Genomic DNA, 20,067 nt, shown 5'->3' on the forward strand with positions numbered 1-20,067 from the left:
CAACCGATTCAATTGACTCGGAGTTTGTAATTCGTGTTTCTGATCTGAATCACTACAGAGAGAGAAATCAGACGCTGTGTGGATGCGCTTTAATAACGTTCATCATTATATAAAATATTACCATGTTGCATTCAATAATTATTACGTTTACATCGCTTGTAAGCCATACAAAACAGACTGAACGCTTGGTATGAATTTAAACAGTAAAGACTACAAACCTTTCTTCAGCTGAAACACTGATGCAGGAGCGCGGTGCAGCCTTATGGCGTCATACACCAGATCAAAATAAAAGTCCTGTTCAAAGTGTCACAACCATCCCCCTTATATACAACTTAGAACATTTTTGTGATTTTGTTAATTCTACAGAATGCCTAGAAAATGGGTGAGAAAAACAAATCGAGGAGTCGATGCCAATGTTATAAAAAGAGCAGCAGAGGAAGTTAGGAATGTCTGTCAGGGCAGAGGCAAAATCCAAAGGAATCTGCCATGTCACCTTGAACAGATATTGGAGGAAATATAAGGAACTGAAAGACTAGGGATCAAGGGACTTTCCTCATGTAGGATACTGCAGTCCTCACAGGTCTTCAACAGGGAGCAGGAGGAGACTTTGTCACAGTATATAAGCCAGGCAGCCGATATATACTATGGGCTAAATCCACGTGAGGTGAGCACAATGGATAAGCGTCTTCAGAACAGGGTAGAAAAGGCAAGATTCAAGATTTAATTTCTATAGGACCTTTCATGCAAACTCAACTTGGGGAGTGCAGGAAGTGCTTATGCATCAGACTGGATGCAGGAAGAGGATTTCCTATCATTCCTTGTTCACTTTGTGAAGCATACAAAGGTAAGTCCAAAAAGAAAGGTGTTGCTCATGCTTGACAACCACTCTTTGCAAAGGCCAGGGAATTGTACTACTTACATTCCCACCACATTGCAGCCTCTCCTCCTTACTTGCCACCCGGGTCCTCTCCAGCTCACCTGCCACCCGGCTCTTCTCCTCCTTACTTGCCGCCTTTTTTATTTTTCCTCAGAAATTAACTTTCTCAATTATACATTTGAAGTAATAGTAGTTTAAATGTGATTTTTTTTATCTCTGCCTCGGTTCCCAGACCCTTGGCCCTGCTTATCCTCGGTGTCGCCCAGGATCTTCGGCTCTCCGTCTCCATCGCCACCTGCTCAGCCTCTGTCAAGCGACCCCCTGGAGTCGTCAGCCCTTCCTCCACCATGGCTCCTCTATCTGTCGGCTCTGCCAGGGGCTACAATCATGGTTGTGACCTGGCTCCTCTCTCCGTCTGATCCACCTTGGACCCTTCTGTCGGATCCGGCCTGGACTCTGTTGATCATCCTCCGCCGAATAGACTTTGTTTCCCAGCCCTCTCCATTCTTTTGTTCTTCCTACCTGTCCACTTTTTTCTTCATTCCTTGTCTACGGCAAGTTGCGCCTTCCGGGAGGGGGGAATAATGTTACATCCCCATCATTCTCTCTGTCTTGATTTCTCCCATATACCCATATTTGGTTTTCCTGTCATATAGTTATTCCCATCATCTTTCTTTGTCTGGTTAACCTGTCTTTATTCCTGTCTGTGAATTTCCCTGCCTGTGGATTATTAGTAAAGACGTTGCTTTTGACTCAAGGGGTAAGGTCTTCAGCCTTTAGCCAAAAAAGTTAAATGGCTAATGCTGCTGCTTTGGCAGTATGCAGGGAAGGAGACCAGAGGCTGTTTAGTTTGATTAAATGTCAACAGAGGTGATGGGTTCATTATGCTAAATAAACAGCTTTTGTGGGGAAACAGCTCATCATTTAATAAATAGAATCAAAAAACCAGCGCTCTGGACAAAACCGACTGAAGCCAAACGAAACAATATTACTACCGCACGATCATCCCCAATGGATTCAAATACTGCGCTTTCCAAAACAGCACAGGTGAGTAACAAGAAGCAATGGGCCAACCCACATTGTACAGTGGCCCACAGGGAAAACACATCAGTTGTTGTATCTACTTTTATAATGATACTGTACAGTCTGTAGTCTCTAGTCTCATATATTGTCTGTGGTACATGTTTTCTAACACCAGTCAGCAGTAATGATCATAATTTCACTGTATGCAAAAAAATACAAAGACAATAAAGGCTTTTAACTCAATTCCATTGATATTATTTAGATATTTCGAACAAAACCTAAAACATCATGGCTTTCAACTATTAAAGCTAAAATATTTTTTTCTTATGCAAATACAATCAGTTGACCGCAATGTTGTTAATAAAATATGAAATGTAAAGATAATGTATTAATAAAAAAGTAACATTTAATAATGACTCAAGCAAAATGATCATTACCGAAAGTAAAAGAGAAACTAATGAGACTGATCTCTCTCCTACTAATTTACAAGTAGGGATGGGTATACATATACATGCCAGACTAGTATGTGTAAATCTGCCAGAGATACACACAAGATTGAAAAAAAAAAAAAGATTGTTTCTGCATGACTGTGTATAGCAGATGACGAATAAAACGCTTCCCACATGCAGTTAAATGATACGGTTATTGTCCAGTGTGGATCCAAATGTACTGACTGATGAAATGTCTTGTTGCAGTGTGAACACTAAAGTTTTCTCTCCAGTGTGGTTCATCTCATGTGTTTTTAGATATGATGACTGGTTATATTTCTTGTTGCAGTGTGAGCATTTATAAGGTTTCTCTCCAGTGTGAATCCTCTCATGTATTTTCAGATATGATGACTGGTTAAAACTTTTGTTGCAGTGTGAACACTTATAAGGTTTCTCTGTGGTTCATCTCATGTATTTTCAGGTCTCCTGTCTGACTAAATCGCTTGTTGCAGTGTGAGCATTCATAAGATTTCTCTCCAGTGTGGATCCTCTCATGTATTTTCAGATATGATGACTGGTTAAAACTTTTGTTGCAGTGTGAACACTTATAAGGTTTCTCTCCAGTGTGGATCCTCTCATGCCTTTTCAAATGTTCTGACTGACTAAAACTCTTGTTGCAGTTTGAACACTTAAAAGGTTTCTCTCCAGTGTGGATCCTCTCATGTGTTTTCAGGTCTCCTGATTGACTAAATCGCCTGTTGCAGTGTGAGCATTCATAAGATTTCTCTCCAGTGTGGATCCTCTCATGTATTTTTAGATATGATGAGTGGTTAAATCTCTTGTTGCACTGTGAACACTCATAAGGTTTCTCTCCAGTGTGGTTCATCTCATGTATTTTTAGATATGATGACTGGTTAAATTTCTTGTTGCAGTGTGAGCATTTATAAGGTTTCTCTCCAGTGTGAATCCTCTCATGTATTTTCAGATATGATGACTGGTTAAAACTTTTGTTGCAGTGTGAACACTTATAAGGTTTCTCTCCAGTGTGGATCCTCTCATGCCTTTTCAAATGTACTGACTGACTAAATCTCTTGTTGCAGTTTGAACACTTAAAAGGTTTCTCTCCAGTGTGGATCCTCTCATGTGTTTTCAGGTCTCCTGACCGACTAAATCTCTTGTTGCAGTGTGAGCATTCATAAGATTTCTCTCTAGTGTGGATCCTTTTATGCAGTTTTAAATAAGTTACTGAAATAGAAATCTTTTCACACTTTGAACACATGCATTCTCTCACACCAGTATTTATATTCTCATATACTTTCAAACTTTGTAGACGGCAAAATCTCTTTCCACACAAATGGCATGAATGTGGCTTCACCTTTGTATGAACTTTCAAGTGATTCCTCAGACCTGAAGCTGCTAAATACACTTTACCACACTGATCACATGTGTGCTGCTTCTCTCTAGTGTGGATGTTCATGTGCTCCTTAAGGTTTGATGAGCTTGAAAAACTCTTCCCACATTGATCACAAGTGAATGGTTTCTCTCCAGTATGAGTTTTCATGTGACGCTCAAGATCTGTTTTTCTTGTGAAACTCTTTCCACACTGAGTACAGGTGCAACATTTCTTTAAATCTTTCTGTTTGACTTGAGAGCAACTCAAAGGTTTTCCTGTTTTGAAATGATTTTTCTCCTCAACTTGACTTGATTCTTCATTCTCCTCTTTTTCTTTAATCAACTCTGAAATTAAAATAAAATGATTAATATTTAGGAACTTGTTATAAGCTGAAAAACATGAACAAACTAACATTTGACAGCAGTGCCAATGGCGCCAGAAGCAGATTTGGTCGAGCTGGTGTGTGGGATATCAAAAATAATGATCATTTAAAGTAGATATCGACCGATTAGGATTTTTCTATAAACGATGCCGATGTTTAGAGGTCAGCGTCAGTCGATTGCCGATATGTGCTACCGATTTTTTGGCCGACTTTTAGGGTCGATATCTTAAAGTTCTCCCCTTTATTTGCATGCTAAAATGTCACACTAATAATAAGTGGATGCACAACATCTCTAAACTTAACATCATGAACACTGACTTGAACCATCTCTCAGATCTTAAGTTTTGTGCACTGCACAGTATTAACATAATATTTAACCAAAGTTAACCAAACTGACTAAGTATTAAATATATAAAACAGATAATATAAAAAAGTAACTAAACTAAAAGTTTTAGAGCTGAGATTAATGTTTTAAATATAAAATTAAGGCTATAAAGTGGGTCGGTGCTTCCGACTGACGGCCTGTAAGTACATTAAAGAATTCAGTACTGACTATTGAATGCGAGTTTTGAGCAGTGTAGGGTAGTGCTTGTTTCACGTTCTACCTTTGCAAATGCAGACATGCTGTTATGTTTACACGCCGTGACAAAATGCATAAAAAGACAGTATGAGTCATTATAATCAATCATCAAAATCAAGAATCAATATAAACAATAATGTATGCATCAAATGCCTAATTTATAATGGGTTTTATCATTTCTGTCTCGATGCACCAAGAAATGGCATCACAACATGGTTAGGGGTGTTACATTTCCAACACACACTTGAGGTTTTCGGCCAATCACAAACCACGGATAGCTGGCCAATCAGAGAAACACCTCGTTTAAACTGGATTATTTTAGAGCTTTAAAGAGCTGTAAAAAGTTGTATGAAATACTTAAAAGTCATTGAAAAGTTCTTGAATTTCTCTCCCAAAATGTTGTACAAACCCTGAAACTAATGATGTAATAGCACTGGAGTATTTCTGCCGCATTATCACGACTTTAGTTAACACTACTGTTTCTGTATCAGCCTTGTTTGATCAGTTAAAAACATAATTCACTTTCTGTGAAGCCTGCATTTATAATACTTTATAAGAGTATTCTTGAGGAATTATAATGAATTAATGATGCATTATAAAAATCTTATAGTATGTTGTATCATCTCGTATCATCATGTTTCAGATGAATGTGTAACATGACACATTTGTATTATCAGTTTGATTATTTTGATTGGACCCTTTAGACAGCTTTTGATAAGTAACTCTGCAACTGCATGACAGCTAGCAGTAATTATTATTACTATTAGTATTAATAATAATTATAATAATAAAGGAGTGGTAGTTGACATGTAGTTGGAAAGTTGCTTATAGTTAATAGACCAGGGGACCATCAAAATAAAACTGTAAAATATAATGTAAAAAATACATGTGATATGATATAATACACTATAAATTATGTAGATTTAATGTGCCGTCCATTGTGTCTTATAAATAATCACAATCTTAGGTTAGAACCACAAATACTCAAATATTATAATGTATTAAAATTGTTATGATTATTCATGAGATGATATAACTTAGGTTTTTTTTTTTATATAATGCATTATGTGTTCATTATAATGCTTTAAAAATACCATTGTAATGTATTATGAATGGGGCTTCATCGAAACTGTTACTGCCCCCATATATACTTTTCAACAAACTGATCCGCTTTAAAGATTGTTTCTATCACAGTTAACTAAATCTAGCTAAAATAAAGCTTATTATGAAGTATTATGAAAGCCTGATGTACCACAAACTAAAGATGAATGAAGATAAAACACCAACCTCCATGTTCCTCCTGTTTTATTCTCAAAGCTTCTGGTTCCTCCTGTTTTATTTTCAAAGGTTCTGATTCCTCCTGTTTTATTCTCAAAGGTTCTGATTCCTCCTGTTTTATTCTCAAAGGTTCTGGTTCGTCTTGATTTACTCTCAAAGGTTCTGGTTCCTCCTGTTTTATTCTAAAATGTTCTGGTTCGTCTTGATTTACTCTCAAAGGTTCTGGTTCCTCCTGTTTTATTCTAAAATGTTCTGGTTCCACAAGTTTTATTCTCAAAAGTTCTGGTTCCTCATGTTTTATTTTCAAAGGCACTGGTTCCTCCTGATTTATTCTAAAATGTTCTGGTTCCACAAGTTTTATTTTCAAAAGTTCTGGTTCCTCATGTTTTATTCTCAAAGGCTCTGGTTCCTCCTGTTTTATTCTAAAAGGTTCTGGTTCCTCTTGTTTTATTCTCCAGATTTCTAGTTCACTCATGTTCTCCTCACTCTCCACTTTAATAAGCATCTTCACAGCAGCAGATCTCAGTTCAGCTCATACTTCTCCAGATATTCCTGCTTGCTTCAAAACCTAGTCACAGATATAAGAATGAGAATTAAAGGTATTTACTGATCTGATTCAAAACTGTACTTTTCTGTTTACAGAAACTACATTTGTCACAGATTGTACTAAAACAGAATCACTACAAAACAACAGAGAGCACAGCGAATCTAATCTTCTTGCTCTTAGGTTTAATGGTGTCTGTCAAACAGAAGTTAGTGTCTTAGTGCCACACGCTGGACTGGAGTGTGAAGTGCCGAAAGGAGGAAAATAATGCGGGTGAAATGACTTTGTTATAATGTGCGCTGTTGTTTTTCTTTAAAAAGCCGATCTGCACAAAAAAATGAAAAAGACTTAAAGTTATAGACTCGCATCATGGTATTGATCATCAACAGTCTTTGAAAGTGAATATAAGAGGAGAAAAACACACTGACCTGATTAAGATATTTCACATAAAATAGTCCACAAGAGAAAATTATAGTTGAATTTATAAAAAAATAATAACTCCGTTGAAAAGTTCCACTTGATTCCTAACACTGTTCTTCACTGAATGTTCCCATACGATAAAAAAATAAATTTTTAAATGTACTTTGAAATATATTTCAAAATATACATAAATTGGCCAAAAAATATATTCACAGAAATATATTTTCTACAAATACATTTTTTGGCCATTTTTTGTATATTTTTGAAAATATATTTTAAAATCATAAAAAAATATATTTTGCCCTCCATATATTTCAGTCCAAAAAAAATACATTCACATCTAACATTTTTTTAAGCAACTCTTTATTTGATGTCTAAAACATGTACAGCTTTCAAGCAGTCTCACCCAGCTAACAAAGTTATGTTCTGAGAACGTTGTGGGAACGTGATTTAAAAATGTTCTAGAAACGTGGAAATGTCCAGTTTTTTTAATGTTAGCACAACGTTACTGCAACGTTCTTTCCACCTCAATTTCACTATTAATACAACGTTCAAAGAACGTTTATTTGTAACGTTCTAAAAATGTTAAAATGTCCAGTTTTTTTAATGTTAACACAACGTTGTCTTAAGGTTAGCATAACGTTCCTGCAACGTTATTTCCACCTCAATTTCACTATTAATACAACGTTCAAAGAACGTTTATTTGTAACGTTCTAAAAATGTTGAATTGTCCAGTTTTTTTAATGTTAGCACAACGTTATCTTAAGGTTAGCATAACGTTCCTGCAACGTTCTTTCCACCTCAATTTCACTATTAATACAACGTTCAAAGAACGTTTATTTGTAACGTTATAAAAATGTTGAGTTGTCCAGTTTTTTTAATGTTAGCACAACGTTATCTTAAGGTTAGCATAACGTTCCTGCAACGTTCTTTCCACCTCAATTTCACTATTAATACAACGTTCAAAGAACGTTTATTTGTAACGTTCTAAAAATGTTGAATTGTCCAGTTTTTTTAATGTTAGCACAACGTTATCTTAAGGTTAGCATAACGTTCCTGCAACGTTCTTTCCACCTCAATTTCACTATTAATACAACGTTCAAAGAACGTTTATTTGTAAAGTTATAAAAATGTTAAATTGTCCAGTTTTTTTAATGTTAGCACAACGTTGTCTTAAGGTTGGCATAACGTTCCTGCAACGTTCTTTCCACCTCAATTTCACTATTAATACAACTTTCAAAGAACGTTTATTTGTAACGTTATAAAAATGTTAAATTGTCCAGTTTTTTTAATGTTAGCACAACGTTGTCTTAAGGTTGGAATAACGTTCCTGCAACGTTCTTTCCACCTCAATTTCACTATTAATACAACGTTCAAAGAACGTTAAAATGTCCAGTTTGTTTAACGTTGCTGGAACGTTACCTTAAGGTTAGCATAACGTTCCTGCAACGTTCTTTCCACCTCAATTTCACTATTAATACAACGTTCAAAGAACGTTTATTTGTAACGTTCTAAAAATGTTGAATTGTCCAGTTTTTTTAATGTTAGCACAATGTTATCTTAAGGTTAGCATAACGTTCCTGCAACGTTCTTTCCACCTCAATTTCACTATTAATACAACGTTCAAAGAACGTTTATTTGTAACGTTATAAAAATGTTAAATTGTCCAGTTTTTTTAATGTTAGCACAACGTTGTCTTAAGGTTGGAATAACGTTCCTGCAACGTTCTTTCCACCTCAATTTCACTATTAATACAACTTTCAAAGAACATTTATTTGTAACGTTCTAAAAACGTTAAGTTGTCTAGTTCTTTTAATGTTAGAACAACGTTATCTTAAGGTTAGCAGAAGATTCCTACAACGTTCTTTCCACCACAATTTCACTATTAATACGTTTATTTAGAACATTCCAAAAACATTAAAATGCCCACATTCTTTAATATTAATTTATGGATAGAATAATGTCCCTGAACCATTCTTTGAACTTTTTTATTAACACTACATCCATTCCAATAACTTAACAGTGTGAACAACAAAAATGAACAGTATAAACAGCACACTTAAAAGAAAAATGATATTATAAAAACTTGAAACGAAAACAACGACAACAAATATTGAACACTGAAGCTTGTACTAATAAGTGGTGTATCACTTATGGTTGTGGTGGTGCTGCCACACTAACTCCAGGTCCAGTCTCTTCATGCTCAGCCTGTAAAATAAACAGATTGACTTATGTTACTAATGGTGATATATTATTTCATAAGCATTCAATAATAATAGTGCAGCCACTCTCTAAAAGTTAGCCCTTAACTATATTTATAAAAACTATCCTTTCTTTTGCCTTTATGTTGCATTAAATCTTTATTAAAATAAATCTTCTACCTTTCTACCTCCACAAGTGCATTTATTATGTTGCCTTGTTAATCTAAAAGTACACTTTTCATTGTTTTAAGCACAAAAGCTACGTGCTGACTGTGAAACACAGTAGACTTTGTTTATATGCAATTCTCTGTGTCAATCCATGTTCATGTTTCCTGCGAACAAAGCGTTGTCACTTTAATTCAGCGTATGGAGCACAACAAGTATATAGACTGTGTGGAAAAATTGCTGCACTGCTGCAGACGCACAGCAATTGGAACACACTGCTGGACCACAACCGCATGCAGTGTGAACTCTCTAAAGCACTGCATACAGAGTATGTGTGAAACATGTGCCACATCACCATGGAAACAGTAAAGCCATACATTCCAAAATAATAATGACTTTAAAAAAAATTAGGGCTGCACGATTAATCGTTTTTAAACCGAAATCGCGATTTGAAAGGGTGCGATTTTCAAATCGCAAGAGCTGCGATTATTTCGATTAATTATCAACTGTGGTAACAACCATATAAATCGTTTTTGACAGGTCGCTTCATGTGCATATTACATCTTCATGCTTATATTACGTTAGATGCAGAGTTTAACCAATAGGGGGCATTTTAACACTGCATGTAGAGACGTGCACAGGACGTATTTTTCAATCCTGCATCCGCAGAAATACGTTTATCTCGTTCAGTTCCCGCCTCGACATTCATGTTTTGTCCCGCTTCTGTCCGCAAAAGCCCGCATAAAAGTAACCTTTATAGTTGTTGTTGTTTGTATTTTCTATTTTGCGGGAGTCCCGCGAATCATTTTATTTTCCCGCGTCCCGCACAGCCGCACTCTCCCATCAAGTTATGTTCCGCGCCGCATTCGTTTGCGTCGGGTCCCGCTGTACTCTCGTATCTACTGCATGTACTGAGCAAATAACGGTAACGCCATTTGGAAAAGATGAGCGGGAGCAGCGGCTAAACTTCCCAACAAAGTGTCTCTTAATGTAGGTTATCATCAGTGTTTTACTAATGTAAAATAGTTTACAGAGTGTTTGGATTCCTAAAAGATTTTAATTATATTTTGTTATAAAATAATGTTATTTATGTATGTATGTATGTATGTATGTATGTAATCTTTTAGGATTTTATATAATAAAATATATAATATTTTTATTAATTAATTTTGTATAATAGTATACATTTTATTTTAAAAGATTTAAATAATATTTTATTATATCATTTTAATTGTTAATTCAATTTTATTTAAGATACTGTAGTTATTTTCTTAATTTGTCATGACAACTTTATTTAAAAAATGACAACAATGTTTAAGAGGTTTTAAATAAACAGTAGAACAGTGTAGCATACTTTGTGATTATGCTTGGTCTTTCTTTGGTGTTGTTAAAACCACCATATCAAACTTGTAGCTCTTTTATGAAATAGTAGTAAATCGCATTTTAAATCGCAAATCACAATTTTGATCAGAAAAATCGCAATTAGATTTTTTCTCTAAATCGTGCAGCCCTAAAAAAAATCACCCTGGGGACTCGAGGCTAGAATATTTTAAACTCACTTGTGAAAAGGTGTTTATGGCATATGTTTTCGATTATTTTTCTTATGCATTCATTTGTTAAAGTATGTAAGCAGAAAGTACACCAAGTACTTTTAATGATAATGTACAAAATGTATATATTTAGGTAACAATACAAAAACACATTTAGTACCCCCATCCCAAAATGTTTTTATCCCACAGTATACAAAAAAAACAAAAACTAAATTTTTAGGGTTAAGAAAACAAGCTATAATTCTTGAATGTTACTCACCCTTGAATCCCGGTGAGGAGCATACTTTAATGTTTCGGCAATGCAGTCTTCCAACACCTTTACTTGCACCTTCAGGTGAATCCTTTGACAAGCCTCTAAACAGAAGTTTACAACATCTTAGCAAAGTACTTCAGTAAAAAATGTTTGGAAAACCAGTATGCGGTCCTCAAAGAAAAAAAATATTTATGTCATGACATTTTTAAAGAACCTTAGTCCCTATTACTTACTTTAACATTTGCTAAATACAGGTGTAAAAAATGTCTCAAATTATGATCAGACCACTTAAAATCAGCCGCAAATGCATGATGTCACTGACTACATTGCACTGTAGGGCTGTTTGCAAAATATCAATACGTATCGTCACATAATCCTTGGTGATTTGAATACTGCTTCTGCTAAATACCTCCGTGTTGTGTATTAAAATTATTTAATGCACAGCTTGCCCAGCATTATGCTGCTTATTTCATGGTCATTTGCTAACATTGACAATTAAAGCTGTTAATTATGTTTTCAGTGCAATATTTCATTTTGCAACTTTAAATCAGACACAGACAGAGATAAAGTAGTGTGTAAGAATTTTTTTAAATAAATGAAATTTAGTAATAAAAACATTTAATAATAAAATAACATATTTGTACGTGTTTGTAACAGATTTTGATTGTTTAGCATTTCTCACACATTTTACAAATTTTTTTCATGAATTTTGCTATCCAAATTTCTAATTTTGTGGTGGTAATTTCCAAAAATGTGTACAAACTTTTTTTTATAATTATAATAACATATATCTGAATGCATAATGTTAGATTCACAATTGTCTTACGTGACATAAAGAATAAACAAAATGTATGATGTTTGTTCATTTTGCTAAGAAACGAATGAAAACAGGACAAATATGTAGATGAAAAGTATTATTTCTGCTTCTGCTGCTACTGTAGTTTAGTAAATGCAGCGTTAGAAAATTCTGTCTGTTTTTTTTTTACTTTTACTTTCTGTAAGTGAATTAATTAAAGTTAAGACATTTGCGTAACTACTAACTATTCCGCAAAGTTTGATATCTATTGGCTCGTCTTTATGGTTTAAAACAGTATGTATTCTAAATGCAGGAAGACGTGAAAGAGGAATCAATTTAGTATGTTGCACTGTCTGAAAGAGCAGTGGATGAAAAGACCCAAACCACAAATTCAAAGGATTTTTGTGAAGTGTTTTTGTCGCGGATCTAAGAGTTAACAGACACCAGTCTATCCGTGTAGCATGTCGACATGTTAAATACTAGGTACACCAAGGTATAGGCTGCCCTGCTATATATTTTTATGTCCGACAAGAAGAATAAGACCGGTACTGTTCTTCAAAGCGCATAGAAGGATTAAATGTGTTTTAGTTTTGTCATCTTAATTAATTAGTTATTTAATTTATACATATTTAGTGTAATAAAACATTTGCTTGTATTTTTTTATGTATCATCACAGATACTCGTACCCTGGAAATCCAGAGGTCTCACGAGAGCACAATTTGAATTGTCTCTGCAAGACACGTTTTTGCTGTTTTGCCGACTGGATACGGCAAGAGTTTAATCTATCAGTTAGCTCCGCTGGTAGCTAAGCGTATGGGGCTTAGTGAATTTGTGATTGGTCGTGGCGTTATCCAATTGCGTGCAGTGAGAGTTTCAAATGCATGCTTGGTGCCACCCCTCGAGTTAGGTCCTTTTCATTGCTCGATACCAGACCCTTAATCTTAATAGATTAGGGTCTGGATTTTTTCCAGGCTAAGATAATCGGGCATTCTATTTTTTTTTTTTTTACTAATTTATTATTCTAATTTTATCAGTTGTCGGTCAGGAAAATTAACCGAAATGAGTATCCCTACACTGAAAACTGTTTGCGCAATGATCTGAAAAAACTAGAAAATGGGTAAAAGAGTGGATCGGTAAACGTGGGCAGCACGGATTGTGTGTGCTTCAGAGAGAGTTGGAGGTGAGTAAAACATGTTTATCCACATTTTTCCTGAGTAAAGTTAACTAATGAGTGTTAAACGTTAACCCTATGTTATCGACTCCGCTGTTCCGGTGGTTAGAATTTAAGTGAATATTAGTTTGACTATTGTGGCTGTGATGTGATGCAGAGTCGGCCGACCCGACCAGATATTTAGCATGCTAGATATTTGTTTTTCATCTGCGACGCGTCAGCGAGCCTCTTTGATGCGTCGTTGAGTAGTTCACACATAAAGACTGACACGCCGATTACCCCCTGATTTCCCCCCGATTACAGCCCAACCTGTCGGCGAGCTCAATCGGGCTAAAATCGGGCTTAAAATGCTGTAGTGTGAACTAGCCTTTAAGAGAACAGCGTGTAAGTAACAAACCGAGTTCTGTTTTGTTTCTTCTTTTTGTGGGTTTAAATTGGCAAATTAATCTGTGAATCACATGCCAAAGGTGGCAAAGGTTTTGTCGTTACCAATAGTTCAATGAAACTAACGAACATAGTTAATGATGCTTTTGGGAAACGCACCCCAGTCCATATGCATCACAAATCAACTGCAATCCGTTTAATAATAAATACAGCTATAGTATAATTTGGTATATTTCAGTTAATAACTATTATTTAGTTTAAGGTCTGATTAACAACGTTTAATTACTGATTAATTACTTAACCCTCTAGTTGTTGAGTAATATAATGCAGTGACTCAGTAGCAAAGCTATTTTTTTTATAAATTTTGCAGTGGAGCACTAATGACATGTTGTAGTGATCGTGATTGTTTGTGTGTGTGCACAGCATGATCCCTACTTTGTATTGATGTGTGTTCGGAGATCTGATCACTGAAAGTCTTAAAAATCTTAAAATCTTAAAATGCAGTGAGAGTGTTACAAAACTTAATACGTACGAATGATTACACTGCAAATTTCAAGGTCTTGAAATTTCTTTTTCCCCTTCCTTCCCTTCATGCTGTACTGCGACCAAAGGCTATTCACTCCAACTGTCCGCAATACCCTGCGGACTGCCTCTCCAGGAGTTCTGCCTCCAAGGAGGCTCAAGTAATTGACCTGTAAAAAAACAAACAAAAAAAAAAAAAACAAGGAATTTAAGGAATTTTGGGAAAGATAGCTATTTCCATTCCAATTCCATGTATCACTGTGGACACCTGCATTGTAAAAAGTAAGCTTGAGACTAGTAAGAAAACTATCATGTTTTCCTGTTTTACTAGTCAGGAAAAAAAACTAAATGCCAAAACATAAAAATAAATCTTTATGATGTTTGTAAATGTATATTTTAATTCCACTCATTTAATGGTATTCAGAACAGAAGACTGAAAAATGAAAAATGAAAATAAACATTGTGGCATTTGTTTATAATCAACATTTATTATAAAAGGCAAATGTAAATGTACTTATTTAAAGCAAAACTGAAACGGGAAACATTAGCCTTACTCGGTCTGCTTCATTTATTTTTAACAAACCATATTATAAATACACATTCATCGTCAGGTAGGAGATATACTAAGCCACAAGTGCATGTGAAGAAGGGTACATTTCTTCTTCTTTTTTTTACAGTGAACCGTGAGTAACAAAACCCGTTACTCTCTTAGTTTCCTATGCAAACTGATATGTTGAGTGCATATTTTTGTGCATATTTTTGTGCAATAGTTAAATTTACTTACAGTTTTTGTCCTGTATTCACCGTCTTTGATTTTAATGCACAAATCCTCCAGTTCCTGAGTGCTTTTGCAAGGATTAACCAGAAACGTCGCATGGCTGGGCAACACTTCTTAAAAGTGATTCTATCGTTGACAGCTTTTGGTTCATTTGGTCAAGTCGAACAATCATGGCTCGTTCAAGTTTCTTCAACTCAGTGTTGCCTGAAATGTGCAGTTGACATGTTAACATGCAAAAGAGAAGCAGGTGAAAATAACTGTACCTGTCAGAAATGTATCTACATTTATTGATGTACTTTATATAATTTCATATTATTTAATAATTTCTTCCAAATGTTGGAAAGTTATGGAGATAGTTTCAGGTAGTTATATTATCAATGTTGCCACAAAGATACAGAAAGAGAGAAACACAACAGGACATTTGTTATACACTATATAAAACTGTACAGCATGACTGCTCATTTATAAATTGTGAAATTAAATATAAAATAATATATAACAGTATATATATTTAACAGTATATTATTGTATAATGAGAATATCAGCATAATTTCTGAAGGCTTATGTGACACTGAGGCCGGGAGTAATAATGCTGAAAATTCAGCTTTGATCCCATGAATAAATAACATTTGGAATTATTAAACTGAAAGAGTTTTTAAGTACTTAAATTTTAAGTTGTAATATTATTCCACAATATGACTTTTACTGTATTTTTGATCAAATAAATGTAACCGTGGTGAGCAGAAAGACTTCTTTCTAAAACATTAACAAATCTCATTGGTGTGGTACTTTTCAGTTTGAATATGTTTTATATATTTTCCATTTGCATAAAAAAGCTTTAATAACTAAACTATAGAGTGCTAATCACTGTGAAACTGTCTGAAAGGGTTAACTGAAAAATTATGTGCACAGTGCAGAGAAATGTTGCAGACTGCTGAGGATAACACGTCCTGTTATGTCCTGCATAGATAAGAACAGATACTTTTGAAGGTTTAGCAGGACGTGAGCTGTGTGTGGGTGGTGGAAAGAAACTTCTGCTTTAGACGCCAGCAGTCAAGAGAAGATACACGGAAGACGTCAATAGATAGCAGACAACTATGATATTTAAGGGAGTGTTTTCTGAAAGAGAATTCAGAAGAACTCGGAAGAACAGAATTCTTCTCCAGCGCTGTTTTTGCTCTTGATTTTCTCCTATTTGCTGAGCTTGAATAAAACTTTTAAACTTTGATAGATTGACTCCTGAACCATTTTTGAACACGCAGAGGACTATTTGAAAGTCCAACATTGGCCAAAACCTTTAAATGAAAGAAATTTCTATAATTTGTACTCACACAAATTGGTTTCCCTGGCTGATGTTGGAACATCTTCAGTCACATCAGCTGAAAATGAGAAATACAATCTCAAGTTTATGAAAATATTATACATTTTTGGCAAGCTCATAATATTTTACACATTACACACAAATAACATCTGTTAATTTTAATGTAAAAATAAATCATTTTTGCATTTGTATTCAGCATCAAAAATATAAATTAATTAGATATGCACCGATTGCAATTTTCTGACAAGTTCCTTTTTTTTTTTTGCCGATGCAGATTTTTGCTGATTCTGATTTTCTTTCTAAGAACTACAATTGACAGCATATATAAATAAATATCTATTTTTCTGAATTTGAGACGAGTGTCACTGTGCTGTCGAATAGAGCTAAAATATGCAGCTGACATTGTACGTGCCACTGCCAACCTGCTCAAATTCTGAAAGACATGAGATTGACTGGCCAGTCACAGGTTTGGGCCAGTCATGTGGAAAATCGTCTGATCAGGTCCCTTACTGGTTTGGTGCATCTCTAACATGAACACACTATTGCACACAAAAATTTTATAATCATTTAAATCTTGTCCCACCTTCATGTTGACTTTCCCTGTCAGATATGGCAGTTTCTGGTTCTTGGGCATTTACAAAACCTGAAACACAAGATTTATTTTTATGTTTTTTTAAGACACAAAAAATATGTTTTCTGGCAATTATTTAGGAGTGCTTTTTTGTTATTAAAAAATGGTGGTGTGGCACTCACTTTGTTGAGTGGGGTCACAACTTGCAGTATTTACTGACAAGCAAAAAAAAAAGTGATAAAAAAAAACAGTCATGACAATGCTGTATTATCAAAGGATTTTTTTTCTATGAATGAGGTTCCTGACAAGAAAGAACAAGTAAACTCACACTTTCTTTGTTCTCCAAAATATTCTGTTCTTGGGGTGACTGAAACAAAATGAAAAAACGTTACATAAATATTTAATTGAACACAGCTATGTAATGATATAAAAAAAGGTTTTAAACAATTAACTTACATTTAGGCGTGCTTACAATGCGTGTCTTTGGTGGTGGTGAGTCTTCATCATCACCTAGTTAAAACAGATTATAATGGTAATGTTACAACATCTCAATATACCAATAAATGCGAGTAAAACAGTAAAACAAAAAAGAGAAACTTAATCTTAACTCTGGGCAACTAAATAATGTCTATCATTAGCCACTGGCTAATAAACTGTTAAGATTTAAAACCCCTGTGTGTGTTAGATTATAAATTCAGCATAGATATATTTTCACCTGTTGAAAACACTGAATTAGCGCTTGAGAGTTTTGCACTCCTTCAAGTAATCTGTACTATTTCAATTGAGCTAAAATCATAGTTTTTTTTATTTTTATTGACAAAATGCACTATTCCACATGCTGCCATTCGAACAGACAACTAAATGCAAAAAACGCTAGGATGCTATGCTCCATATGACCAGTAAGCCAATTCTCAAATAACTGCTAATAAATTAACAAAAAATAAACTTTTGTAAAGCTTGGGCTCCTATGTATATTAGATCACTTGCACCTGTTTGAAGTGCTGTCATTTGTTCAGCTCACTTAGTTTAATTAATTTTGCCCATAGAAAACTTGTTATTCAGTGGTATAATTTGATGCAGCTGGCGGAAGTTTCCTGTGTACGTGGGCAGATGCGACTAATCGATAATTTTCATTATTGACTAGTTGTTGCAGACCTATATATTAGTATATCAAATTTTCGGAAAAAGTATTTACCACTATCCAGCTGTCTCCTATTCGAGTTAGAATTGGTACATCGTTGCCCAGGAAGTATTTGGTAGATAATGGCACTCCTCAGGGGAGTGTCATTAGTCCACTGCTTTTCTCTATCATGATAAATGATGTTTTTTCCCAAGTACCACATGATATTAATCAATCTTTATTTGCAGATGATGGAGCGTTATGGAAAAGGGGAAGGAATGTTGACCACATTAAAATAAAGATACAAGAGTCGATCAGGGTTGAAAAATGGTCATATTCATGGGGTTTTAAGTTTTCAGTAGAAAAAGCTAAATCACTAATGTTTACTAGAAAGAAAAAGGAAATCAATGGAATGGAGGTAAGACAAGGTGCATATTAAGAAGTAGTGAATGAAGTCAAGTATCTTGGCATAAGTTTGGATAAGAATTTAAAATTTGATCGTCAAGTTAAGAATATTTGTAGGAAGGTCAAACCAAATCTAAATTGTTTCCATTTTATTAGAAAGGATTTGTCTTGTCAAACTGCAAAATTATACATGTGTCACGGGTCTTGTTTTTCTTTACTCTTTCTTCTGCGCTGTGATTTGGCGAACCCGTCCATACGATCAGGAGTCAGCGATCTCAATTCCCCCCAATAAAGACCAGGACACAGCGTTTTCGTTGACTCTTGACTTTACTGAAAGGGTGAAATAACATCCCTTTAGTGGTGTTTCGCTGCAGACATTAGGCATCCACAGCGTGCTTTTCTCTTTGCAACTGCTCGTTGCATTGCTAAAGTATATCAACATAAATTTACATATAAACCAACAGCAGTATCGCAACACGCGACCACAATTTGTATGAAACAACGTTCGTAATAAACAGAAAACTATATAAAAACATACCTGAAAGGGTGAAATAACATCCCTTTAGTGGTGTTTCGCTGCAGACATTAGGCATCTGAATAAAATATAAGTCAAAATTAACCTCATGGCCTTGATAACGAGAGCACCATCCAATTTACAAAAGGCCATATAACTAATAAAATATACATTGCTACTTGGATTAAATGCTCAAAATAATAACTAAATCCAAATAATAAACAAAATAGCATGAAATCACCACTTATTTTGTATTATTCACAATAAGATCGCCAAATTGAGACGGAGTATGAAAATACGTACCCACAGCGTGCTTTTCTCTTTGCAACTGCTGTGTTGCGTCATCTTCAATCAAACTAAACATTCTCGTCTGCAGCTCCAAAAATAAACCACAAGAGGGCACCCTTACAACATTGAATTAATAGCTGCCATTGAATTCAGGAGGATTCACAACAACAATTCTAACTCTGTTACACATGCATGCAATGATTTTGTCACATTTATCATATTGCATTACTGTACATCATGGTCGCAAGCTTATCCAACTATACTGAAGCCTATTGTCTCAATATACAAACATGCAATAAAAGTTATGGACCAGAAACCTATGCGATGGCATCATTGTGATGTTTTAAGAAAGCATAACCTTATTAGTTTTGATAGCTTCATTGATTTTAATGTCCTTAAACTGGTTTTTAAATGTCTGAAGATCATGCATCACTGCTGTTTTCTGAATTAATCTGTAGGCGTCAAAGCTCTTATAGAGCAAACACACGAGCCACTACTAGTGGTGACTGTCTTGTTTCAAATTATAAGTCCTCTTTTGGTCAGTCTGTTTTCTCTGTGAAGGGGCCAAAACTGTGGAATGCCTTACCTGCTACTTTAAAATTAGAAAACAATGGGAATACTTTTAATATAGGACTCAAACGATGGTTAAAAACAAAACAGCTGTGCTTACATAAATAGTCTATTATTGGTTATTGGTTGATCCTGTTGCTTTTGCTTTATGGCTTGTGTATGTAAATATAATTTTTTGTATCTTATTTTATTGTTTGTATTGTTACTAATATTTTTATTCTTACTATTTCTTTTAATTTATTGTAACTTATTATTATTATTTTTTGGGGGTTTTGTTTTTTTTAACAACTAGCCTCCCTTGGACAGGTGTTGATAATTAGCATGTATGCTAAAACACTTAAGCAAATACATATGGTCCAATGTAATTGTGATGTCCATGCCAAATAAAGAATAATAATAATAAAGTGTGTGCACAATTTATCTGTATTTGTACTGTATTTTTATCTGTATCATCTGAAGTTTGTACAGCAGTCTCAGTGGAAAACAGTTTGATGAGACTCAAGGGAAAGACAGCAGGATTCATCTGTTGAGCA

At 34.7% G+C, this 20,067-nt stretch overlaps 1 protein-coding gene across 1 annotated transcript; it reads right to left on the minus strand.

Annotated features, from left to right (window-relative positions):
* Positions 1-1,902: 1,902 nt before the first annotated feature.
* Positions 1,903-19,021, minus strand: LOC141326068 (uncharacterized). The gene is made up of 5 exons (XM_073834768.1): positions 18,980-19,021; positions 18,701-18,755; positions 17,094-17,147; positions 16,650-16,709; positions 1,903-4,065 (listed from the first exon to the last, which is right to left on the minus strand). The coding sequence occupies exons 1-5, from the start codon at positions 19,019-19,021 to the stop codon at positions 2,771-2,773; spliced, it is 1,506 nt and encodes a 501-aa protein (XP_073690869.1). The 3' UTR covers positions 1,903-2,770.
* Positions 19,022-20,067: the final 1,046 nt, after the last annotated feature.

Source organism: Garra rufa, chromosome 2 (assembly GCF_049309525.1).
Source record: "Garra rufa chromosome 2, GarRuf1.0, whole genome shotgun sequence".
Classification (NCBI taxonomy): Eukaryota; Metazoa; Chordata; class Actinopteri; order Cypriniformes; family Cyprinidae; genus Garra; species Garra rufa.

Excerpts from the sequence above, each read along its gene's own strand:
- LOC141326068 (XM_073834768.1), bottom strand. The coding sequence starts at position 19,021 with ATGACGCAACACAGCAGTTGCAAAGAGAAAAGCACGCTGTGG. Across the intron at positions 18,756-18,979 it reads AAGAGAAAAGCACGCTGTGG|ATGCCTAATGTCTGCAGCGA; the intron begins GTACGTATTTTC and ends TATTTTATTCAG. Across the intron at positions 4,066-16,649 it reads CAGGGAAAGTCAACATGAAG|AGTTGATTAAAGAAAAAGAG; the intron begins GTGGGACAAGAT and ends TTTTAATTTCAG.